Source organism: Nerophis ophidion, linkage group LG09, assembly GCF_033978795.1.
Source record: "Nerophis ophidion isolate RoL-2023_Sa linkage group LG09, RoL_Noph_v1.0, whole genome shotgun sequence".
Lineage (NCBI taxonomy): Eukaryota > Metazoa > Chordata > Actinopteri > Syngnathiformes > Syngnathidae > Nerophis > Nerophis ophidion.
In genome coordinates this window covers 72,606,427-72,632,878 of record NC_084619.1, presented here as the reverse complement: position 1 = coordinate 72,632,878, position 26,452 = coordinate 72,606,427, and the positions used below count along the sequence as shown (strand labels likewise).

The following is a 26,452-nucleotide window of genomic DNA, read 5'->3' as shown; positions in this document are numbered from 1 at the left end:
TTTAACTTGTTTACAAAAATGTCTCTTTCATAAATAAATAAATATAAATGATATATATAAATGAGGTAGATCCCCTCGAGTTGGTCAATTGAAAAGTAGCTCGCCTGCAGAAAAAGTTTGGACACCCCTTGCTCTAAAGTATAGGCCGATAAGGTGGACCTGGTTTTACGAACCCTTGGTTTTACACATTTTTCCTATCACTAACCACAAGTCGAATGAAAATATGCTTTTGGTGTTGCAACAAAAGCCAAACAAAGGACACAAAAGCGCAGCAGCATGGCGCCCAAAAGCCCGCACACTTACATCCAGCGAAGGTTCGGGCATGTCCTGGCCGTCCGACGAGGGGTTAAAGGTCAGCTCGCCGTGCGGGTGAGCGTTCTGCCCGGGCGGCTGAGGCTGGGACGGGCGAGGTGGCTGCGATGGTTGGCCACCGCCGCCGCCGTGATGCAACGGCGGCCCCGATTGGCCACCGCCGCCGTGATGCAAGGAGGGCCCCGATTGGCCGGCGTGGTGGGGAGAAGCATGCAAGCTGGGCTGCATGGAGTTATGATCTGGATGGGACATCTGCAGGTTGCAACAGAGGGGAGACAGCAGATGGAGGGAGAGAAAGGAGAGGTTTAAGACAGAAAAAGGAAAGGGGAATGAGTCCCGGCGTGAATGGAAGCTGTGATCAGCATTATTGATGACATCAGCATGTGAGCGCCCGCGTGCCACCAAGCAAACTGCGTTGTCATTGTGAGATTGAAGGCAAGTTGCACTCACAGCGTCGCTCATGCCGTGGTTGAGGGGCTTGTCCTGCGACATGAGACCACCAGGCCCGGCGTCTGGCGGGTGGGAGAGCTGCGGCCCGTGGATGAAGTCGCCCATAGGTGGCCCCCCTCCTCCTCCTCCTCCTCCTCCTCCGCCACCGCCTCCGCCTCCAGAGGGGAAGTCAAAGTTCCCTTGACTGTGGTAGGTGTTGCCTTCAAGGACCAAAACAAAGAGCTTTAATAAATTGCAATATCGTATTGACATGAATGTAAGACACGCTCCCTTTTTTTTTTTCCAGGCACAGTTTTTGTGAAATGCGTGTGTGTGTGAGTGACAGTAAGAAAAGCTCTATTATAATAAAAAGAGTATGGAGCAATGTTGCTGTAATGACGTCATCCCAACCCGCCGGAATCGTTTGAAAAAAATAACAAGCGATTCCAAGGAACTGATATACTGGGACACAGTTTTTGTGAAATGCGTGTATGTGTGAGTGACTGTAAGAAAAGCTCTATTATAATAAAAAGAGTATGGAGCAGTGTTGATGTAATGACGTCATCCCAACCCGCCGGAATCGTTTGAAAAAATAACGAGCAATTCCAAGGAACTGATATAATGAACAAGAACCGGTTTTCGATTCCCATCCCTACGTTTTTGGATTGACTGAAACTTTTATTAGTACATTGCAAAGTACAGCACATCCATCCATCCATTTTTTACCGCTTGTCCCCTATTCCGTACAATTGACCACTGAATGGTAACACCCGAATAAGTTTTTCAACTTGTTTAAGTCGGGGTCCACGTTAATCAATTCATGGTAAGAGTGACAGGAAGAGAAGCTCTGAAAGGTCCAGGGAAGACGTTGCTTTGTGTCATATGCTGGTTTGCATGTACAGTTACCTTTTTTTTTTTTAATCAAGAACAGTATTTTCTCAAATATGTGAGTGACAGGAAGAAAAGCTCTGACTTGCCCAGGGAAGAAGTTGTTTGGTGTTTGCTGGTCTGCATGTATAGCAACCAATTTGTTTCCAAAAACAGCTTTTTTAAAATATGTGCGTGTGAGTGACTGGATTAAAAAGCTGTGACTCGCTCAGGGAAGAAGTTGTGTGGTGCAAGAAGAACATGAACGGGTTTTTGAATCCCATCCCTATGTGAGAGTGACAGGAAGAAAAGCTCTGACTAGGTCAGGGAAGACGTTGCTTTGTACTGGTTTGCATGTATAACAACATTTTTATCCCCCCAATAACAGTATTTTGTAAACTATGTGAGTGACAGGAAGAAAAGCTCGGAGTCGCCCAAGGAAAACGTTGTTTGGTGTCATCTGCTGGTCTGCATGTATAGCAACTTATTTTTATTTTCCATGAAGAGCTTTTTAAAAATATGTGCGTGTGAGTGACTGGATGAAAAGCTGTGACTTGCCCAGAGAAGAAGTTGTGTGGTACATTCTGGTTTGCATGTACAATTACCTTTTTTTAATCAAGAGCAGTATTTTCTAAAATATGTGAGTGACAGGAAGAAAAGCTCTGACTTGCTCAGGGAAGAAGTTATTTGATGTTTGCTGCTCTGCATGTATAGCAACCAATTGTTTTCCAAGAACAGCTTTTTTAAAATATGTGCGTGTGAGTGACTGGATGAAAAGCTGTGACTCGCTCAGGGAAGAAGTTGCATGGTGCAGTCTGGTTTGCATGTACAATAGCCTCTTTTTCTTTCCGGAAAACTATTTTTTGCAAAATATGTGTGTGTGAGTGACAGCAAGAAAAGCTAGGTTCTGAAAAAGAACCGGTTTTCGATTTCCATCCCAATGTGAGGATGACAGGAAGACAAGCTCTGACTGGCCCAGGGAAGACGTTGCTTTGTGTCATATGCTGGTTTGCATGTACAATTACCGTTTTTTTTAATCAACAACAGTATTTTCTCAAATATGTGAGTGACAGGAAGAAAAGCTCTGACTTGCCCAGGGAAGAAGTTGTTTGGTGTTTGCTGGTCTGCATGTATAGCAACCAATTTGTTTCCAAAAACAGCTTTTTTAAAATATGTGCGTGTGAGTGACTGGATAAAAAGCTGTGCTCAGGGAAGAAGTAGTGTGGTGCAAGAAGAACAAGAACGGGTTTTTGAATCCCATCCCTATGTGAGAGTGACAGGAAGAAAAGCTCTGACTGGCCCAAGGAAGACGTTGCTTTGTGTCATATGCTGGTTTGCATGTACAATTACCTTTTTTTTTAATCAATAACAGTATTTTCTAAAATATGTGAGTGACAGGAAGAAAAGCTCCGACTTGCCCAGGGAAGAAGTTATTTGATATTTGCTGGTCTGCATGTATAGCAACCAATTGTTTTCCAAGAACAGCTTTTTTAAAATATGTGCGTGTGAGTGACTGGATGAAAAGCTGTGACTCGCTCAGGGAAGAAGTTGCGTGGTGCAGTCTGGTTTGCATGTACAACAGCCTCTTTTTTTTCCCGGAAAACTATTTTTTGCAAAATATGTGTGTGAGTGACAGCAAGAAAAGCTAGGTTCTGAAAAAGAACCGGTTTTCGATTTCCATCCCTATGTGAGGATGACAGGAAGAAAAGCTCTGACTGGCCCAGGGAAGACATTGCTTTGTGTCATATGCTGGTTTGCATGTACAATTACCTTTTTTTTTAATCAATAACAGTATTTTCTCAAATATGTGAGTGACAGTAAGAAAAGCTCTGACTTGCCCAGGGAAGAAGTTGTTTGGTGTTTGCTGGTCTGCATGTATAGCAACCAATTTGTTTCCAAAAACAGCTTTTTTAAAATATGTGCGTGTGAGTGACTGGATAAAAAGCTGTGACTCGCTCAGGGAAGTTGTGTGGTGCAAGAAGAACAAGAACCGTTTTTTGATTCCCATCCCTATGTGAGAGTGACAGGAAGAAAAACTCTGACTGGCTCAGGGAAGACGTTGCTTTGTACTGGTTTGCATGTATAACAACATTTTTTTTCTTCCAATAACAGAATTTTCTAAACTATGTGAGTGACAGGAAGAAAAGCTCGGAGTCGCCCAAGGAAAACGTTGTTTGGTGTCATCTGCTGGTCTGCATGTATAGGAAGGAACCTATTTCTATTTTCCATGAAGAGCTTTTTAAAAATATGTGCGTGTGAGTGACTGGATGAAAAGCTGTGACTTGCCCAGAGAAGAAGTGTTGTGGTGCGGTCTGGTTTACATGTACAACAGCCTCTTTTTCTTTCCCGAAAACAATTTTTGCAAAATATGTGTGTGAGTGACAGCAAGAAAGGCTAGGTTCTGAACAAGAACCGGCTTTCGATTCCCATTCCTATGTGAGAGTAACAGGAAGAGAAGCTCCGACTGGCTCAGGGAAGATGTTGCTTTGTGCCATCTGCTGGTTTGCATGTATAACAAAATTGTTTTTCTCCCAATAACAGTATTTTCTAAACTATGTGAGTGACAGGAAGAAAAGCTCTGAGTTGCCCAAGGAAAACGTTGTTTGGTGTCATCTGCCGGTGTGCATGTATAGCAACCTATTTTTATTTTCCATGAAGAGCTTTTTAAAAATATGTGCGTGTGAGTGACTGGATGAAAAGCTGTGACTCGCTCAGGGAAGAATTTGTGTGGTGCAGTCTGGTTTGCATGTACAACGGCCTCTTTTTCTTTCCCGAAAACAATTTTTGCAAAATATGTGTGTGTGAGTGACAGCAAGAAAGGCTAGGTTCTGAACAAGAACCGGCTTTCGATTCCCATTCTTATGTGAGAGTAACAGGAAGAGAAGCTCCGACTGGCTCAGGGAAGATGTTGCTTTGTGCTATCTACTGGTTTGCATGTATAACAAAATTGTTTTTCTCCCAATAACAGTATTTTCTAAACTATGTGAGTGACAGGAAGAAAAGCTCGGAGTTGCCCAAGGAAAAAGTTGTTTGGTGTCATCTGCTGGTCTGCATGTATAGCAACCTATTTTTATTTTCCATGAAGAGCTTTTTAAAAATATATGCGTGTGAGTGACTGGATGAAAAGCTGTGACTTGCCCAGAGAAGAAGTTTTGTGGTGCAGTCTGGTTTGCATGTACAACGGCCTCTTTTTCTTTCCGGAAAACTATTGTTGCAAAATATGTGTGTGTGAGTGACAGCCAGAAAAGCTAGGTTCTGAACAAGAACCGGCTTTCGATTCCCATTATTATGTGAGAGTAACAGGAAGAGAAGCTCCGACTGGCTCAGGGAAGACGTTGCTTTGTGCCATCTGCTGGTTTGCATGTATAACAACATTTTTTTTCTCCCAATAACAGTATTTTCTAAACTATGTGAGTGACAGGAAGAAAAGCTCGGAGTTGCCCAAGGAAAAAGTTGTTTGGTGTCATCTGCTGGTCTGCATGTATAGCAACCTATTTTTATTTTCCATGAAGAGCTTTTTAAAAATATATGCGTGTGAGTGACTGGATGAAAAGCTGTGACTTGCCCAGAGAAGAAGTTTTGTGGTGCAGTCTGGTTTGCATGTACAACGGCCTCTTTTTCTTTCCGGAAAACTATTGTTGCAAAATATGTGTGTGTGAGTGACAGCCAGAAAAGCTAGGTTCTGAACAAGAACCGGCTTTCGATTCCCATTATTATGTGAGAGTAACAGGAAGAGAAGCTCCGACTGGCTCAGGGAAGACGTTGCTTTGTGCTATCTACTGGTTTGCATGTATAACAACATTTTTTTTCTCCCAATAACAGTATTTTCTAAACTATGTGAGTGACAGGAAGAAAAGCTCGGAGTTGCCCAAGGAAAAAGTTGTTTGGTGTCATCTGCTGGTCTGCATGTATAGCAACCTATTTTTATTTTCCATGAAGAGCTTTTTAAAAATATATGCGTGTGAGTGACTGGATGAAAAGCTGTGACTTGCCCAGAGAAGAAGTTTTGTGGTGCAGTCTGGTTTGCATGTACAACGGCCTCTTTTTCTTTCCGGAAAACTATTGTTGCAAAATATATGTGTGTGAGTGACAGCAAGAAAAGCTAGGTTCTGAACAAGAACCGGCTTTCGATTCCCATTCTTATGTGAGAGTAACAGGAAGAGAAGCTCCGACTGGCTCAGGGAAGACGTTGCTTTGTGCCATCTGCTGGTTGGCATGTACGATAACATTTTTCTTTCTAGAACACATATGTGAGTGACAGGAAGAAAAGCTCCGACTTGCCTAGGGAAGAAGTTGTTTGGTGTTTGCTGGTCTGCATGTATAGCAACCCTATTTTTTTTTTTCATGAAGAATTTTATAAAAATTTCGAAATTCCCAGTGCTCTTGAATGCGGCGTAAATACAGAAAACAAGGGGGACTAAGACTCTCTCTAGTTGATGATTACCTGCTACTGGGTACTCGCCCCCATTTCCACTGGCATGTTGACTAGGATGCAGGGGATAAGGACCGGGACCGGGCCCAGGGCCGTGGCCGGGTCCTGGCCCGGGTCCAGGTCCCAGCTGGGCAATCATCTCCATCACGTTAGGCATGGTCATCTGACTGGGGCTCATGGTCTTGAAGCGCTTGGCCAGCGGTCCGTCGGGGTCCTCCTTGATGTGCAGCTCCGACTTAATGGGCACGGGCCGCCAGCTGCATGTCGGGTCGATGGTCACCTCCTCGAACTCCGAACTGTTTGGCGGGAAATCAGTAAACGTTCGCCAATGTAATGTCGAGTAAAGTTGGCACGTTGTGTAAATCGGAAACAAAAACAGAATACAATGATTTGCATATCATTTTCGACCAATATTCAATTGAATAGACTGCAAGGACAAGATTTTTAAAAGGGGAACAATATCACAATTCCAGAAGGGTTAAAACCAATAAAAATCAGTTCCCAGTGGCTTATTTTATTTTTCGAAGTTTTTTTCAAAATTTTATCCGTCCCGGAATATCCCTAAAAAAAGCTTTAAAGTGCTTGATTTTCCCTGTGACGTCTCATAGCGATTCCAATACAAACAATGGCGAATAGCACAGCAAGATATAGCGACATTAGCTCGGATTCAGACTCGGATTTCAGCGGCTTAAGCGATTCAACAGATTATGCGTGTATTGAAACGGATGGTTGGAGTATGGAGGCAGATAGCGAAAACGAAATTGAAGAAGAAACGGAAGCTATTGAGCGAATAGCTATTGACGCTATTCGGCCATGCATGTCTGTCTTAGCATCGCCGGTAAAATGTGCAGACACTGGATCAACTTAAATCCGTCGATTGGTAAGTGTTTGGCATTAAATGTGGGTGGAAGGAAACGCTGGATGTAAATATAGTTTCAAATGTACATACAGCTAGCCTAAATAGCATGTTAGCATCGATTAGCTGGCAGTCACGATGCGACCAAATATGTCTGATTAGCACATAAGTCAACAACATCAACAAAACTCACCTTTGTGATTTCTTTGACTTTATCGTTGGGAATGTATCTGCTTTGAGTGTCGCAGGATATCCAGACATTCTTGTCATCTCTGTCGTAGCATCGCCGGTAAAAACCAAACGAGGGACTTTCGCATCTCTTGACACTGGAGCAACTTAAATCCGTCGATTGGTATTTGTTTGTTTGGCATTAAATGTGGGCGGAAGGAAACGCTGGATGTAAATATAGTTTCAAATGTACATACAGCTAGCCTAAATAGCATGTTAGCATCGATTAGCTGGCAGTCACGATGCGACCAAATATGTTTGATTAGCACATAAGTCCATCAACAAAACTCACCTTTGTGATTTCTTTGACTTTATCGTTGGGAATGCATCTGCTTTGAATGTCGCAGGATATCCAGACATTCTTGTCATCTCTGTCGTAGCATCGCCGGTAAAAACCAAACGAGGGACTTTCGCATCTCTTGACACTGGATCAACTTAAATCCGTCGATTGGTAAGTGTTTGTTTCGCATTAAATGTGGGTGGAAAGGAAACGCTGGATGTAAATATAGTTTCAGATGTACATACAGCTAGCCTAAATAGCATGTTAGCATCGATTAGCTGGCAGTCACGATGCGACCAAATATGTCTGATTAGCACATAAGTCAACAACATCAACCAAACTCCCCTTTGTGATTTCTTTGACTTTATCGTTGGGGATGTATCTGCTTTGAGTGTCGCAGGATATCCAGACATTCTTGTCATCTCTGTCGTAGCATCACCGGTAAAAACCAAACGAGGGACTTTCGCATCTCTTGACACCGGAGCAACTTAAATCCGTCGATTGGTATTTGTTTGTTTGGCATTAAATGTGGGTGGAGGGAAAGGCAGGATGTAAATATAGCTACAAATGAGGCATAATGTACACAGCTAGCCTAAATAGCATGTTAGCATCAATTAGCATGCCGTGCTAATCGATGCTAACGGGGCGAGGGTCACCACTTTGTGAACAAACGCGTGAGCAAATTGTCGAACAGTTTAAGAACAACTTTACTCAACGAGCTATTGCAAGGAATTTCGAAATTTCACCAACAACGGTCTGTAATACCATCAAAAGGTTCAGAGAATCTGGAGGGTGTTGCCCACATATGCGGTCCTCTCAAAGGTTTCTCATAGTCACTGTCACCGACCTTTCACTGGGGGTGAGTTTTTCTTTGCCCTTATGTGGGCTCTGTACCAAGGATGTCGTTGTGGTGTGTGCAGCCCTTTGAAACACTTGTGATTTAAGGCTATATAAATAAACATTGATTGAATGATTGATTGAAATCACTGCACGTAAGCGATGATATTACACACCTTTGATCACTCCGGCGGTACGGCATCAAAAAGCGAGATCAGTGTGTAAAAGATATCACCACATGGGCTCAGGAACACTTCAGAAAACCACTGTCAGTAATTACAGGTTTTCGCTACATCTGTAAGTGCAAGTTACTACTTGAATATGCAAAGCCAAAGCCATTTATCAACAACACCCAGAAACGCCGCCGGCTTCGCCGGGCCCGAGCTCATCTAAGATGGACTGATGCAAAGTGGAAAAGTGTTCTGTGGTCTAACGAGTCCACATTTCAAATTGGTTTTGTAAACTGTGGACGCCGTGTCCTTCGGAACAAAGAGGAAAAGAACCATCCGGACTGTTTTAGACACAGAGTTCAAAAGCCAGCATCTGTGATGATATGGGGGTGCATTACTGCCCAAGGCATGGGTAACTTAGGGGCGGCATGGCGTAGTGGGTAGAGCGTCCATGCCAGAAACCTGAGGGTTGCAGGTTCGCTTCCCACCTATTGACATCCAAATCGCTGCCGTTGTGTCCTTGGGCAGGACACTTCACCCTTTGCCCCCGGTGCCGCTCACACTGGTGAATGAATGATTGATGGTGGTCGGAGGGGCCGTAGGCGCAAACTGGCAGCCACGCTTCCGTCAGTCTACCCCAGAGCAGCTGTGGCTACAAATGTAGCTTACCACCACCAGGTGTGAATGAATGATGGGTTCCCACTTCTCTGTGAGCGCTTTGAGTATCTAATAATAGAAAAGCGCGATATAAATCTAATCCATTATCATTATTATTATTTTTAACTTACACATCTGTGAGGGCACCATTTATGCTGAAGCAACACGTTTCCATCCAAGCAACATTATCATGGACGCCCCTGATTATTTCAGCAAGACAATGACAACCCACATGTTACAACAATATGGCTTAAAAAGAAAGGCTGTGAAGGCACCATTTATGCTGAAGCAACATGTTTCCATCCAAGCAACGTTATCATGGACGCCCCTGATTATTTCAGCAAGACAATGACAACCCACATGTTACAACAATATGGCTTAAAAAGAAAGGCTGTGAAGGCACCATTTATGCTGAAGCAACATGTTTCCATCCAAGCAACGTTATCATGGACGCCCCTGATTATTTCAGCAAGACAATGACAACCCACATGTTACAACAATATGGCTTAAAAAGAAAGGCTGTGAAGGCACCATTTATGCTGAAGCAACATGTTTCCATCCAAGCTACGTTATCATGGACGCCCCTGATTATTTCAGCAAGACAATGACAACCCACATGTTACAACAATATGGCTTAAAAAGAAAGGCTGTGAAGGCACCATTTATGCTGAAGCAACATGTTTCCATCCAAGCAACGTTATCATGGACGCCCCTGATTATTTCAGCAAGACAATGACAACCCACATGTTACAACAATATGGCTTAAAAAGAAAGGCTGTGAAGGCACCATTTATGCTGAAGCAACATGTTTCCATCCAAGCAACGTTATCATGGACGCCCCTGATTATTTCAGCAAGACAATGACAACCCACATGTTACAACAGTATGGCTTAAAAAGAAAGGCCATGTAACACAGTGGTAAAAATGCCCCCGTGCCAACTTTTTTGCCATGTGTTGCTGCCATTAAATTTAAAGGTACAAAAAAAATAGTTTTTCAGTTGGAACATTAAATATCTTGTCTTTGCAGACTATTCAATTGAATACAAATCATTGCATTCTGTTTTTATTTACCATTTACACAACGGTTTTGGGTTTTGTGCATATGCATGCAAACTTACTTTTGGATGGCGTTGAGGATCCCCCACATGTACTGATCCACTTCCAGACCTTCTAGTAACGCGGTTTTACTGTTAAAAGAGGCAAGCACCGTATTAAAATCGCTTTTTTTTTAGAGTCAATGCCGATTTTGGGACGCCTGCACGTACTTGCAGACAGGACATCTCCAGGTTCCCCGCTCACAGTTCAGCTGCAGGTAGGACTCCAGATCAAAGCACTGGGAAAGACAAGGTCACGAATCAGACTCGCTCCTTTTGTGCCGAGAACCTCCAGGGAGGGGGTGCACACCTGCACGTGTTTGCAGTCGTGGCCCCGGGCGGGGAGCTGGATGCGTCGGAAGGTGATGGGACACTTTAGCGAGACTTTAATGGCCGTCTGCTCCACGCCGTCCTCCCCGTTGAGGGTGGTGCTGCCCGTCGAGGCCGCCACGCTGCTGAAGTTCCTCTTAACTGCGGAGAAAGGGTTGGGATCGACCGACATATAGACAGCTGTTAGAATAATTATGTATTACATATACTATCACACTAACTTTAGTATGCTTAAAAGCCTGCTGAAAGCCACTACTAGCGACCACGCAGTCTGATAGTTTATATATCAATGATTAAATATTAACATTGCAACACATGCCAATACGGCCGCTTTAGTTTACTAAATTGCGATTTTAAATTTCACGCCAAAGTATCATGCTAAAACGTTGCGGTATGATGACGCTTACGCATGACGTCATGCATTGTAGAGGACATTTTGTTCCAGCAACATTCCCAGCTATAAGTCGTCAGTTTTCATCGCATAATTCCACAGTATTCTGGACATCTGTGTTGCTGAATCTATTGCAATTTGTTTATTGGACAATGGAGACGTCAAAGAAGAAAGCTGTAGGTGGGAAACGGTAGCCCTTGGCATTAATCAGTACCCAAGAAGTAGCTCTTGGTTTCAAAAAGGTTGGTGACCCCTGCTCTAAATCATGTCGCTCTGTTGGAAATAAAATAAAAACAACTTCACGGCTTCAATTAAAGGCCTACTGAAAGCCACTACTAGCGACCACGCAGTCTGATAGTTTATATATCAATGATGAAATATTAACATTGCAACACATGCCAATACGGCCGCTTTAGTTTACTAAATTGAAATTTTAAATTTCACGCCGAAGTATCATGCTGAAACGTCTCGGTATGACGACGCTTGCGTGTGACGTCATGGATTGTCGAGGACATTTTGTTCCAACATCGTTCCCAGCTCGTCTGTTTTCATCGGGAAATTCCATAGTATTATTGACATCTGTGTTGCTGAATCTATTGCCATTTGTTTAATTGGACAATGGAGACGTCAAAGAAGAAAGCTGTAGGTGGGAAACCGTGTATTGCGGCCGGCTTTAGCAACACAAACACAGCCGGTGTTTCTTTGTTTACATTTCTGAAAGATGTCAAGCGAACACGGTTGGTTTTGGACCACACACACAAAGTACAGTGTATTATGCAGCGATCATTTCGAAAGATCGTGTTTCGAGGAGGGTCCCTTGCGAAAGACAGAGATGGGCATCGTCACCACATGTCGACTGGTGCTGAAAAAAAGGTGCGGGGCTGACCTTCAGGTTGTACACGTACGACCATATAATCTCACTATATTGGGGAAGCGGCGACATGATCGACCGACATATTGACAGCTGTTAGAATAATTATGTATTATATATATTATCACACTAACTTTAGTATGCTTAAAAGCCTACTGAAAGCCACTACTAGCGACCACGCAGTCTGATAGTTTATATATCAATGATGAAATATTAACATTGCAACACATGCCAATACGGCCGCTTCAGTTTACTAAATTGCAATTTTAAATTTCGCGCCGATATGATGACGTTTGCGTGTGACGTCATGGATTGTCGAGGACATTTTGTTCCAACATCGTTCCCAGCTCGTCTGTTTTCATCGCGAAATTCCACAGTATTATTAACATCTGTGTTGCTGAATCTATTGCAATTTGTTTAATGGACAATGGAGACATCAAAGAAGAAAGCTGTAGGTGGGAAGCGGTGTATTGCGGACGGCACCACACATATACATTTAAACACATATACCTTTTTACCTTTTAAATTCCTTCCTCTTCTGTCCTGACAATTAAAATCAATGTTCAAGTAAATTTATTTATTTTTTATTATAAAGAATAATAAATACATTTTAATCTAATTCTTCATTTTAGCTTCTGTTCTTTCGACGAAGAATATTTGTGAAATATTTCTTCAAACTTATTATGAATAAAATTTAAAAATTATTTGGGGGAATCTAGAAAATCTGTAGAATCAAATTTAAATCTTATTTGAAAGTGGATTTTAACCTATTTAAAACATGTCATCAAAATTCTAAAATTAATCTTAATCAGGAAAAATTACTAATGATTTTTCATAAATTCTTTTTTTAATTTTTTCAAAAAGATTCGAATTAGCTAGTTTTTCTCTTATTTTTTTTTGGGTTGAATTTTAAAGAGTCGAAATTGAAGATAAACTACGTTTCAAATTTTTATTTTCCTTTTTTTCGTGTTTTCCCTTCTTTTAAACCGTTCAATTAAGTGTTTTTTTTTCATCATTTATTATCTACAAAAAAAAACTTCCGTAAAAGGAAAAAAAATGTACGACGGAATGACAGACGGAAATACCCATTTTTTATATAAAGATTTATTTATTAAAGGTAAATTGAGCAATTTGGCTATTTCTGGCAATGTATTTAAGTGTGTATCAAACTGGTAGCCCTTGGCATTAATCAGTACCCAAGAAGTAGCTCTTGCTTTCAAAAAGGTTGGTGACCCCTGATCTAAATCATGTCGCTCTCTTGGAAATAAAATAAAAACAACTTCACGGATTCTATTAAAAGGCCTACTGAAAGCCACTACTAGCGACCACACAGTCTGATAGTTTATATATCAATGATGAAATATTAACATTGCAACACATGCCAATACGGCCGCTTTAGTTTACTAAATTGCAGTTTTAAATTTCGCGCCGAAATATCCGGCTGAAACGTCTCGGTATGATGACGTTTGCGTGTGACGTCATGGATTGTCGAGGACATTTTGTTCCAACATCGTTCCCAGCTCGTCTGTTTTCATCGGGAAATTCCACAGTATTATTGACATCTGTGTTGCTGAATCTATTGCAATTTGTTTATTGGACAATGGAGACGTCAAAGAAGAAAGCTGTAGGTGGGAAGCGGTGTATTGCGGCCGGCTTTAGCAACACAAACACAGCCGGTGTGTCATTGTTTACATTTCTGAAAGATGTCAAGCGAACACGGTTGGATTGGACCACACACACAAAGTACAGTGTATTATGCAGCGATCATTTCGAAAGATCGTGTTTCGAGGAGGGTCCCTTGCGAAGGGCAGAGATGGGCATCGTCACCACATGTCGACTGGTGCTGAAAAAAAGGTGCGGGGCCGACCTTCAGGTTGTACACGTACGACCATATAATCTCACTATATTGGGGAAGCGGCGACATGATCGACCGACATATTGACAGCTGTTAGAATAATTATGTATTATATATATATTATCACACTAACTTTAGTATGGTTAAAAGCCTACTTAAACCCACCACTAGCGACCACGCAGTCTGATAGTTTATATATCAATGATGAAATATTAACATTGCAACACATGCCAATACGGCCGCTTCAGTTTACTAAATTGCAATTTTAAATTTCGCGCCGATATGATGACGTTTGCGTGTGACGTCATGGATTGTCGAGGACATTTTGTTCCAACATCGTTCCCAGCTCGTCTGTTTTCATCGCGAAATTCCACAGTATTATTGACATCTGTGTTGCTGAATCTATTGCAATTTGTTTAATGGACAATGGAGACATCAAAGAAGAAAGCTGTAGGTGGGAAGCGGTGTATTGCGGACGGCACCACACATATACATTTAAACACATATACCTTTTTACCTTTTAAATTCCTTCCTCTTCTGTCCTGACAATTAAAATCAATGTTCAAGTAAATTTATTTATTTTTTTATTATAAAGAATAATAAATACATTTTAATTTAATTCTTCATTTTAGCTTCTGTTCTTTCGACGAAGAATATTTGTGAAATATTTCTTCAAACTTATTATGAATAACATTTAAAAATTATTTGGGGGAATCTAGAAAATCTGTAGAATCAAATTTAAATCTTATTTGAAAGTGGATTTTAACCTATTTAAAACATGTCATCAAAATTCTAAAATTAATCTTAATCAGGAAAAATTACTAATGATTTTCCATAAATTCTTTTTTGAATTTTTTCTAAAAGATTTGAATTAGCTAGTTTTTCTCTTATTTTTTTGGGGGTTGAATTTTAAATAGTCGAAATTGAAGATAAACTACGTTTCAAAATTTTATTTTCCTTTTTTTCGTGTTTTCCCTTCTTTTAAACCGTTCAATTAAGTGTTTTTTTTTCATCATTTATTATCTACAAAAAAAAAACTTCCGTAAAAGGAAAAAAAATGTACGGCGGAATGACAGACAGAAATACCCATTTTTTATATAAAGATTTATTTATTAAAGGTAAATTGAGCAAATTGGCTATTTCTGGCAATGTATTTAAGTGTGTATCAAACTGGTAGCCCTTTGTATTAATCAGTACCCAAGAAGTAGCTCTTGCTTTCAAAAAGGTTGGTGACCCCTGCTCTAAATCATGTCGCTCTCTTGGAAATAAAATAAAAACAACTTCACGGCTTCAATTAAAGTCCTACTGAAAGCCACTACTAGCGACCACACAGTCTGATAGTTTATATATCAATGATGAAATATTAACATTGCAACACATGCCAATACGGCCGCTTTAGTTTACTAAATTGCAGTTTTAAATTTCGCGCCGAAATATCCGGCTGAAACGTCTCGGTATGATGACGTTTGCGTGTGACGTCATGGATTGTCGAGGACATTTTGTCCCAACATCGTTCCCAGCTCGTCTGTTTTCATCGGGAAATTCCATAGTATTATTGACATCTGTGTTGCTGAATCTATTGCCATTTGTTTAATTGGACAATGGAGACATCAAAGAAGAAAGCTGTAGGTGGGAAGCGGTGTATTGCGGCCGGCTTTAGCAACACAAACACAGCCGGTGTTTCATTGTTTACATTTCTGAAAGATGTCAAGCGAACACGGTTGGTTTTGGACCACACACACAAAGTACAGTGTATTATGCAGCGATCATTTCGAAAGATCGTGTTTCGAGGAGGGTCCCTTGCGAAAGGCAGAGATGGGCATCGTCACCACATGTCGACTGGTGCTGAAAAAAAGCTGCGGGGCCGACCTTCAGGTTGTACACGTACGACCATATAATCTCACTATATTGGGGAAGTGGCGACGTGATCGGCCGACATATTGACAGCTGTTAGAATAATTATGTATTATATATATTATCACACTAACTTTAGTATGCTTAAAAGCCTACTGAAAGCCACTACTAGCGACCACGCAGTCTGATAGTTTATATATCAATGATGAAATATTAACATTGCAACACATGCCAATACGGCCGCTTCAGTTTACTAAATTGCAATTTTAAATTTCGCGCCGATATAATGACGTTTGCGTGTGACGTCATGGATTGTCGAGGACATTTTGTTCCAACATCGTTCCCAGCTCGTCTGTTTTCATCGCGAAATTCCACAGTATTCTGGACATCTGTGTTGCTGAATCTATTGCAATTTGTTTAATGGACAATGGAGACATCAAAGAAGAAAGCTGTAGGTGGGAAGCGGTGTATTGCGGACGGCACCACACATATACATTTAAACACATATACCTTTTTACCTTTTAAATTCCTTCCTCTTCTTTCCTGACAATTAAAATCAATGTTCAAGTAAATTTATTTATTTTTAATTGTAAAGAATAATAAATACATTTTAATTTAATTCTTCATTTTAGCTTCTGTTCTTTCGACGAAGAATATTTGTGAAATATTTCTTCAAACTTATTATGATTAAAATTTAAAAATAATTTGGGGAAATCTAGAAAATCTGTAGAATCAAATTTAAATCTTATTTCAAAGTGGATTTTAACTTATTTAAAACATGTCATCAAAATTCTAAAATTAATCTTAATCAGGAAATATTACTAATGATTTTCCATAAAAATTTTTTTGAATTTTTTCAAAAAGATTCGAATTAGCTAGTTTTTCTCTTATTTTTGTTTTTTTTGGGGTTGAATTTTAAAGAGTCGAAATTGAAGATAAACTACGTTTCAAATTTTTATTTTCCTTTTTTTCGTGTTTTCCCTTCTTTTAAACCGTTCAATTAAGTGTTTTTTTTTCATCATTTATTATCTACAAAAAAAAACTTCCGTAAAAGGAAAAAAATGTACGACGGAATGACAGACAGAAATACCCATTTTTTATATAAAGATTTATTTATTAAAGGTAAATTGAGCAAATTGGCTATTTCTGGCAATGTATTTAAGTGTGTATCAAACTGGTAGCCCTTTGTATTAATCAGTACCCAAGAAGTAGCTCTTGCTTTCAAAAAGGTTGGTGACCCCTGATCTAAATCATGTCGCTCTCTTGGAAATAAAATAAAAACAACTTCACGGCTTCTATTAAAAGCCTACTGAAAGCCACTACTAGCGACCACACAGTCTGATAGTTTATATATCAATGATGAAATATTAACATTGCAACACATGCCAATACGGCCGCTTTAGTTTACTAAATTGCAACTTTAAATTTCACGCCGAAGTATCATGCTAAAACATTGCGGTATGATGACATGTGACGTCACGCATTGTAGAGGACATTTTGTTCCAGCAACATTCCCAGCTATAAGTCGTCTGTTTTCATCGCGAAATTCCACAGTATTCTGGACATCTGTGTTGCTGAATCTATTCCAATTTGTTTATTGGACAATGGAAACATCAAAGAAGAAAGCTGTAGGTGGGAAACGGTGTATTGCGGCCGGCTTTAGCAACACAAACACAGCCGGTGTTTCATTGTTTACATTTCTGAAAGATGTCAAGCGAACACGGTTGGTTTTGGACCACACACACAAAGTACAGTGTATTATGCAAGGATCATTTCGAAAGATCGTGTTTCGAGGAGGGTCCCTTGCGAAAGGCAGGGATGGGCATCGTCACCACATGTCGACTGGTGCTGAAGAAAGGTGCGGGGCTGACCTTCAGGTTGTACAGGTGCGACCATATAATCTCACTAAAACCCTACTAACACAATAAGCAGATAAGGGATTTTCCAGGATTATCCTAGTAAATATGTCTGATAACATCTGAATTGTTCCCACTGCCCACGTCTTTTTTTTCTTTCTAGTCCTTCACTCTCACTTTCCTCATCCACAAATCTTTCATTTTCGCTCAAATTAATGGGGAAATCGTCGCTTTCTCTGTCCGAATCGCTCTCGCTGCCAGTGGCCATGATTGTAAACAATGTCCAGATGTGAGGAGCTCCACAACCCGTGACGTCACGCGCACATCATCTGCTACTTCCGGTACAGGCAAGGCTTTTTTATTAGCGACCAAATGTTGCGAACTTTATCGTCGATGTTCTCTACTAAATCCTTTCAGCAAAAATATGGAAATATCGCAAAATGATCCCGTATGACGCTGAATGGACCTGCTATCCCTGTTTAAATAAGAACATCTCATTTCAGTAGGCCTTTAAAGTCTGTTGCTTTAGTTATTAGCTATTGTACTCAAGTTGGACTTTTTCTATCTGTGCAAGGACAAAACTTCTTGTCTGAGGGGTGGCCTCAGCCACAGATGTTATCTTTGTTTTAGCCTGCTGACAACCAAAGACTTCAAGGACCTCAAAGAAGATAAGATGACAGCATGCGGACAAGACAGAGATTTCAAGGACCTCAACGATTTAGGGCTATATAAGTAAACATTGATTGATTGATTGAACGAAGACAAGATGACAACACGCAGACGAGACGGAGAATTCAAGGACCTAAACGAAAACAAGATGATAACACGCAGATGAAGAGGGGAAAGGTGGAATCACAAGGCCCCCCCCCTAGCCCATTCCGTCACATACTGTGCGTCCTGGACCCTCTTTGCATAATATATGTGACCACTCCTTTTAGAGGCGGCCTCAGTGATGTTGACTATGGAACTCTGAATAAAAAGAGGGACGCGGGAGCTGAATCTTATAGCGTAGGGCGTGACTGTGACTAAGTGTTCAGCGCCATGCCTTCTCCTCATGAGCTATATTGAACTCTGTCTCTGCATGGTTCCTTGCTTGTTGTCTGATTAATAGATGTCATCAGTGTTTGAACCTGACAGGCGGCAGGTGGCGATGTAATTGAGACGAGAACACGCGGCGACGTACCTTTGGTGATGCAGTGTTCCGCGGGAAGGAGCCTCTTCTTCAGCAGCCCCTGGAGGACGGAGCGCACAGATGGCCTGTGGACCAGCTGCAGCACGAACAGATGCGACTGCAATCGAACACGAGGACAGCCCGGTCTCAAAAAAAGCCAGCTCGACTCCCACCGTCAAAAAAGGTTGTTCCTACTCACGCAGCAACAGGCGGTGACGGTGATCTGGATGGTGTTCCTGCCCGGCTGGCACACGTGCTTCAGGTGCAAGGGCTTGTGGGAGGTCTTGTTGTCGCCCCTCTCGATGGTGAGGGGCGTGGCGTTGACGCTGACCTGGACGGACGCCGGCCAGTTGGTGTTCATCTGCCTGTCTTCGTGGTGGTAGCACTTGAACTGCAGCTCCAGATCTGACCTGTGGGGGGCGACAACTCTGAGTCTATCATGGCTTAGAGCATGGGTGTCAAACTCTGGCCCGCCGTGTAATTTCATTTTGGCCCTTGAGGCAATATGAAATTAACATTAGAGCTGGCCCGCCGGTATTATACCGGTAATTCTCATACTTGCCAACCCTTCCCGATTTTCCCGGACTCCCAAATTTCAGTGCCCCTCCCGAAAATCTCCCGGGGCAACCCATCCATCCATCCATCATCTTCCGCTTATCCGGGGTCGGGTCGCGGGGGCAACAGCCTAAGCAGGGAAACCCAGACTTCCCTCTCCCCAGCCACTTCGTCTAGCTCTTCCCGGGGGATCCCGAGGCGTTCCCAGGCCAGCCAGGAGACATAGTCTTCCCAACGTGTCCTGGGTCTTCCCCGTGGCCTCCTACCGGTTGGACGTGCCCTAAACACCTCCCTAGGGAGGCGTTCGGGTGGCATCCTGACCAGATGCCCGAACCACCTCATCTGGCTCCTCTCCATGTGGAGGAGCAGCGGCTTTACTTTGAGTTCCTCCCGGATGGCAGAGCTTCTCACCCTATCTCTAAGGGAGAGACCCAAACTCATTTGGGCCGCTTATACTTGTGATCTTGTCCTTTCGGTCATAACCCAAAGCTCATGACCATAGGTGAGGATGGGAACGTAGATCGACCGGTAAATTGAGAGCTTTGCCTTCCGGCTCAGCTCCTTCTTCACCACAACGGATCGGTACAACGTCCGCATTACTGAAGACGCCGCACCGATCCGCCTGTCGATCTCACGATCCACTCTTCCCTCACTCGTGAACAAGACTCCTAGGTACTTGAACTCCTCCACTTGGGGGAGGGTCTCCTCCCCAACCCGGAGATGGCATTCCACCCTTTTCCGGGCGAGAACCATGGACTCGGACTTGGAGGTGCTGATTCTCATTCCGGTCGGTTCACACTCGGCTGCGAACCGATCCAGCGAGAGCTGAAGATCCCGGTCAGATGAAGCCATCAGGACCACATCATCCGCAAAAAGCAGAGACCTAATCCTGCAGTCACCAAACCGGAACCCCTCAACGCCTTGACTGTGCCTAGAAATTCTGTCCATAAAAGTTATGAACAGAATGGGTGACAAAGGACAGCCTTGGCGGAGTCCAACCCTCACTGGAAATGTGTCCGACTTACTGCCGGCAATGCGGACCAAGCTCTGGCACTGATCGTACAAGGAGTGGACCGCCACAATAAGACAGTCCGATACCCCATACTCTCTGAGCACTCCCCACAGAACTTCCCGAGGGACACGCGCCGGGGCAACCATTCTTCCGAATTTCTCCCGATTTCCACCTGGACGACAATATTGGGGGCAGGCCTATACGTCACTGCCTTTAGCGTCCTCTAGAACCCTTTTCGTACATAGAAATAGCGTGCCAACCCAGTCACATAATATACGCGGCTTTTACACACACACGCACACAAGTGAATGCCAGGCATACTTGTTCAACAGCCATACAGGTCACACTGAGGGTGGTCGTATAAACAACTTTAAACACTGTTACAAATATGCACCGCACCGTGAACCCACACCAAACAAGAATAATAAACCCATTTCGGGAGAACATCCGCACTGTAACACAACATAAACACAACAGAACAAATACCCAGAAACACTTGCAGCACAAGAATAATAAACACATTTCGGGAGAACATCCACACTGTAACACAACATGAACACAACAGAACAAATACCCAGAAACACTTGCAGCTCTAACTCGTTAGGGACGCTAAAATATACCCCCCGCCCCCAATCAATAAATAATGAATGGTACTTGTATAGCGCTTTTCTACCTTCAAGGTACTCAAAGCGCTTTGACACTACTTCCACATTTACACATTCACACACACATTCACACACTGATGGAGGGAGCTGCCATGCAAGGCGCCAACCAGCACCCATCAGGAGCAAGGGTGAAGGGTCTTGCTCAGGACACAACGGACGTGACGAGGGTGGTACTAGGTGGGGATCGAACCAGGGACCCTCGGGTTGCGTACAGCCACTCTCCCACTGCGCCACGCCGTCCCTAAAAACAACTTTAACACTGTTACAAATATGCACCGCACTGTGAACCCACACCAAACAAGAATAATAAACACATTTCGGGAGAACATCCGCACTGTAACACAACATAAACACAACAGAACAAATACCCAGAAACACTTGCAGCACTAACTCTTCCGGGACGCTAAAATATACCCCCGCCCCCAATCAATAAATAATAAATGATAAATGGTACTTGTATAGCGCTTTTCTACCTTCAAGGTACTCAAAGCGCTTTGACACTACTTCCACATTCACACACACATTCACACACTGATGGAGGGAGCTGCCATGCAAGGCGCCAACCAGCACCCATCAGGAGCAAGGGTGAAGGGTCTTGCTCAGGACACAACGGACGTGACGAGGGTGGTACTAGGTGGGGATCGAACCAGGGACCCTCGGGTTGCGTACGGCCACTCTCCCACTGCGCCACGCCGTCCCTATAAACAACTTTAACACTGTTACAAATATGCACCGCACTGTGAACCCACACCAAACAAGAATAATAAAACACATTTCGGGAGAACATCCGCACTGTAACACAACATAAACACAACAGAACAAATACCCAGAAACACTTGCAGCACTAACTCTTCCGGGACGCTAAAATATACCCCCCGCCCCCACAATCAATAAATAATAAATGATAAATGGTACTTGTATAACGCTTTTCTACCTTCAAGGTACTCAAAGCGCTTTGACACTACTTCCACATTCACACACACATTCACACACTGATGGAGGGAGCTGCCATGCAAGGCGCTAACCAGCACCCATCAGGAGCAAGGGTGAAGGGTCTTGCTCAGGACACAACGGACGTGACGAGGGTGGTACTAGGTGGGGATTGAACCAGGGACCCTCGCCAATTAACGTTTTACTCACGCACTTTCTCTTGCTACTTCAAGGCTTGAATGTTTGATTCATTCATTATTGTTATTTTATTTGCAAATGTACTATTAGCCTGTGGAAAAAGTTTATTTTGATATTTACCTCAGAGGGCTGCAAATAGAAAAGAGGCATTCAATTTTTTATTACATTTTATTTGATATGCTATTGATATTTTTTAATTATTATTATTATTTAAACCTCGATTTTACATGTCACTATAAAGTTATATAAGCCTTGTTTGTTCAATAATCAATGCAAAACTTGTTTGGGTCCCTATTAAAAGGTTCATTTGTTCAACCTTGGCCGTGGTTTTGTTCAGTTTGGGGGGGGGGTGTCCCCTGGTTACCTCCACATGAGGGTCTGGTGGACGGAGGGTCGGAGGTGGAAGACGTGGTTGCTGACGGCCAGGTTGTGCTCCAAGCGGAAGGGCTCCAGCACGACGCCGTCTCTGACGGGGAAGGTCAGCCGCAGCTCCTCGTTGGGGTTTGCTGGGAGAGAGGAACAACAACAACAACAAAAAAAAGTCAAATATTAATATTAATTAATAAGTTTTGTTTTTATCGTAGTTGCAAATTTTACTTTAATCAAATACCTTATTATATTATTACTAGAGATGTCCGATAATGTGTTTTTTGCCGATATTGTCCAACTCTTAATTACCGATTCCGATATCAACCGATACAGTTGTGGAATGAACACATTATTATACCTAATTTTGTTGTGATGCCCCTGCTGGATGCATTAAACAATGTATCAAGGTTTTCCAAAATAAATCAACTCAAGTTATGGAAAAAAATGCCAACATGGCACTGCCATATTTATTATTGAAGTCACAAAGTGCATTAATTTTTTTTTAACATGCCTCAAAAAAGCAGCTTGGAATTTGGGACATGCTCTCCCTGAGAGAGCATGAGGAGGTTGAGGTGTGTGTGTGTGTGTTAGGATGGTAGCGGGGGGTGTACATTGCAGCATCCCAGAGGAGATAGTGCTGCAAGGGGTCTAGGTATTTGTTCTATTGTTTTTATGTTGTGTTACGGTGCAGATGTTCTCCCGAAATGTGCTTGTCATTCTTGTTTGGTGTGGGTTCACAGTGTGGCGCATATTTGTAACGTCCCGGAAGAGTTAGTGCTTGAAGGGGTTCTGGGTATTTGTCCCGTTATGTTTACGTTGCATTACGGTGCGGTTGTTTTCCCGAAATGTGTTTATCACTTTTGTTTTGGTGTGGGTTCACAGTGTGGCTCATATTTGTAGTGTCCCGGAAGAGTTAGTGCTGCAGGGGGTTCTGGGAATTTGTTCCGTTATGTTTACGTTGCGTTACGGTGCGGATGTTCTCCCGAAATGTGTTTAGCATTGTGTTTAGCATTCTTGTTTTGTGTGGGTTCACAGTGTGGCGCATATTTGTAGCGTCCCGGAAGAGTTAGTGCTACAAGGGGTTCTGGGTATTTGTCCCGTTATATTTACGTTGCGGATGTTCTCCCGAAATGTGTTTATCATTTTTGTTTTGGTGTGGGTTCACAGTGTGGCTCATATTTGTAGCGTCCCAGAAGAGTTAGTGCTGCAAGGGGTTTTGGGTATTTGTTATGTTGTGTTTATGTTGCGTTACGGTGCGGATGTTCTCCCGAAATGTGTTTATCATTTTTGTTTTGATGTGGGTTCACAGTGTGGCTCATATTTGTAGCGTCCCGGAAGAGTTAGTGCTGCAAGGGGGTCCGGGTATTTGTTATGTTGTGTTTATGTTGCGTTACGGTGCGGATGTTCTCCCGAAATGTGTTTATCATTCTTGTTTGGTGTGGGTTCACAGTGTGGCGCATATTTGTAGCGGCCCGGAAGAGTTAGTGCTGCAAGGGGTTCTGGGTATTTGTTATGTTGTGTTTATGTTGCGTTACGGTGCGGATGTTCTCCCGAAATGTGTTTATCATTCTTGTTTGGTGTGGGTTCACAGTGTGGCGCGTATTTGTAACAGTGTTAAAGTTGTTTAAACGGCCACCCTCAGTGTGACCTGTATGGCTGTTGACCAAGTATGCTTTGCATTCACTTGTGTGTGTGAAAATCCGCAGATATGTGACTAGGGCGGCACGCAAAGGAACGCAAAAGGAAGTGCCTTTAATGTTTATTGGCACTCTGTACTTCCCTACATCCGTGTACACTGCGGCGTTTTAAAAGTTCATAAATGTTACTTTTTGAAACCGATACTGTTAATTTTGAAACCGTTTACAATAATTTCCGATTTTACATTTTAAAGCATTTATCGGCCGATAATAGCGGCAGTCTGATATTATCGGACATCCCTAATAATTGCCGTGTCTCCAAATTTTACAAGAAGTTTTTGAATTTAAAAAATTGAGGTGGCGACTTGTCCAGAGTGTACGGCCCCCTTCCGCCCGGTAGAAAATGGATAGATTGATGGATATTTAAAAATGTTTTCGTGGTATAATTCCCTGAATGACATAGCCGTTTATATATTTTTTCAATTATATTTTCTTGGTGTACCCCGCTTTCCGCCCGATTGTAGCTGAGATAGGCACCAGAGCCCCCGCGACCCCAAAGGGAATAAGCGGTAGAAAATGAGTAGATGGATGGATATTTTGTTGTATGAAAATTTCTACAAAAACAACATTTTGTATGTGTCTGAAAAAAAAAATCTATTATTTGTATTTTTACTAATTATTTTGTAAGCAATTGTGTGTTTGGGGGGGTGGCCTGCGGACCTGCAGCGAAGCGGGGTGTGCCAGGAACCGGCTTCGAGCTCAGCGACAGGTGCGTAGATGGCCCAGCTGGACGCGTTTATCTAATCTGTCACCTGTCGCTCTGTTAAAGGCAGCAGCTGGGAAGGAGAAGGAAGTTGGAGCGCGAGCGAGTGGGAGAGACAAACTGCAACAAACTGATGGCTGAAAAGAACTGTTTATTGAAAAATGAATTATTGTTCACAACGATGAACGAGGCTGTCATGTCCGTACTTGGTGGTCTGAAGAACCCGGAGGAGTACGACCTCCACAACGATGTATTAATATTGTATCATTTTTTATTATTTTATTTTATTATTTTTTTTATTCTTTATTTTATATTTTTTTATTTGTTGTTTTATATCATTCTAAATTGGCCTTAGTGTGCGAATGTGAGTGTGACTGTTGTCTGTCTATCTGTGTTGGCCCTGCGATGAGGAGGCGACTTGTCCAGGGTGTACACCGCCTTCCGCCCGATTGTAGCTGAGATAGGCGCCAGCGCCCCCCGCGACCCCTAAAGGGAATAAGCGGTAGAAAATGGATGGATGGATGGATATATCATTCTTTTATAATTGGTAAACAATGTATAAATATTGTATCATGTTTTATTGTTTCATCTTATTATTATAAATTGTATGTTTTATTATTTTTCTATATTATTTTTAATTTTTTTAATTTATTTTATATTTGGTAGACAATTTTTTAAATATTGTATCATGTCAATGTACAAACAAATGTTTTAAAAAATCGGAAAAAAATCTCCAACATTATTTGCAGTGTTATATTTTATTTCTTGTCATAACTCTATTATTTGTATTAAGAGTTAGTTGGCAGATGTTTATTTCAAACATGCATGAAATAAACATATTACACATATGTTTATTTCTCATTACAGCATGTCTGTAAAGTAGTAGGAAACAGCAAAATTTATTTCAAATTGTAGGCTTCTTCACGTGACGAAGCCGGCCTACTTCACCACAGTCTGTAGTCTATTGCCCCCCCAGGCTATTTACGAGGTGGAGACGTGACGGTGACAGGTGGAGTTACACCCACCCACGCTCTTCCCCGGTCTGTCCGCCGAAGAGACACCACCTTAACTAACACATTTTCTTATTTGGGAGTAATAAAAAAGCTGTACTGCGTCATAATTGACCAAATATGGTAAAATTGTCGTCAAGAGTTGTACTTACATGGCGGGGGAGGAAGTGCTGTCATATTTGGTTTCATGTCAGGTGGGAACGGCGGCTTCACATCCTGGTTTGGCGAGAGGTACGGAGGAATGCTACTTCCGGGCGTCATTGGGGGGGTGGGGTTTCCAGGTACTGGGGAGTGGGGGTAGTTACCAGGCCTGGGGGGCTTCAAAAAGACAGGAAATAATACATTAATAAGTTGCAATGCCATTCATAAACGTCTAGTGCAGGGGTCACCAACGCCAGGTCGCCCGCTGGCCTGTTCTAAAAATAGCTCAAATAGCAGCACTTACCAGTGAGCTGCCTCTATTTTTTAAATTTTATTTAATTACTAGCAAGCTGGTCTGGCTTTGCTGGACATTTTTAATTCTAAGAGAGACAAAACTCAAATAGAATTTGAAAATCCAAGAAAATATTTTAAAGACTTGGTCTTCACTTGTTTAATTAAATAAATTCATTTATTTTTTTACTTTGCTTCTTATAACTTTCAGAAAGACAATTTTTGAGAAAAAATACAACCTTAAAAATTATTTTAGGATTTTTAAACACATATAACTTTTTACCTTTTAAATTCCTTCCTCTTCTTTCCTGACAATTTAAATCAATGTTCAAGTATTTTTTTTAAAATTGTAAACAATAATTAATAAATTTTTATTTATTCTTCATTTTAG

At 42.1% G+C, this 26,452-nt stretch overlaps 1 protein-coding gene across 6 annotated transcripts in view; it reads right to left on the bottom strand.

Annotated features, from left to right (window-relative positions):
- LOC133559717 (zinc finger MIZ domain-containing protein 1-like) overlaps positions 1 to 26,452 on the bottom strand; it is a 493,896-nt gene that overhangs the window by 6,215 nt on the left and 461,229 nt on the right. For 5 of the 6 annotated variants that reach the window (XM_061911751.1, XM_061911753.1, XM_061911752.1 and 2 more), the window contains 10 exons: positions 25,782 to 25,947; positions 22,215 to 22,356; positions 18,690 to 18,900; positions 18,503 to 18,608; positions 10,473 to 10,633; positions 10,334 to 10,401; positions 10,187 to 10,255; positions 6,053 to 6,336; positions 763 to 962; positions 304 to 564 (listed from right to left, as the gene is read on the bottom strand). In XM_061911751.1, coding sequence (XP_061767735.1) covers positions 304 to 564; positions 763 to 962; positions 6,053 to 6,336; positions 10,187 to 10,255; positions 10,334 to 10,401; positions 10,473 to 10,633; positions 18,503 to 18,608; positions 18,690 to 18,900; positions 22,215 to 22,356; positions 25,782 to 25,947 — 1,668 coding nt within the window. The remainder of the gene's footprint in view (positions 1 to 303; positions 565 to 762; positions 963 to 6,052; positions 6,337 to 10,186; positions 10,256 to 10,333; positions 10,402 to 10,472; positions 10,634 to 18,502; positions 18,609 to 18,689; positions 18,901 to 22,214; positions 22,357 to 25,781; positions 25,948 to 26,452) is intronic. The other variant, XM_061911754.1, reaches the window with a different exon arrangement.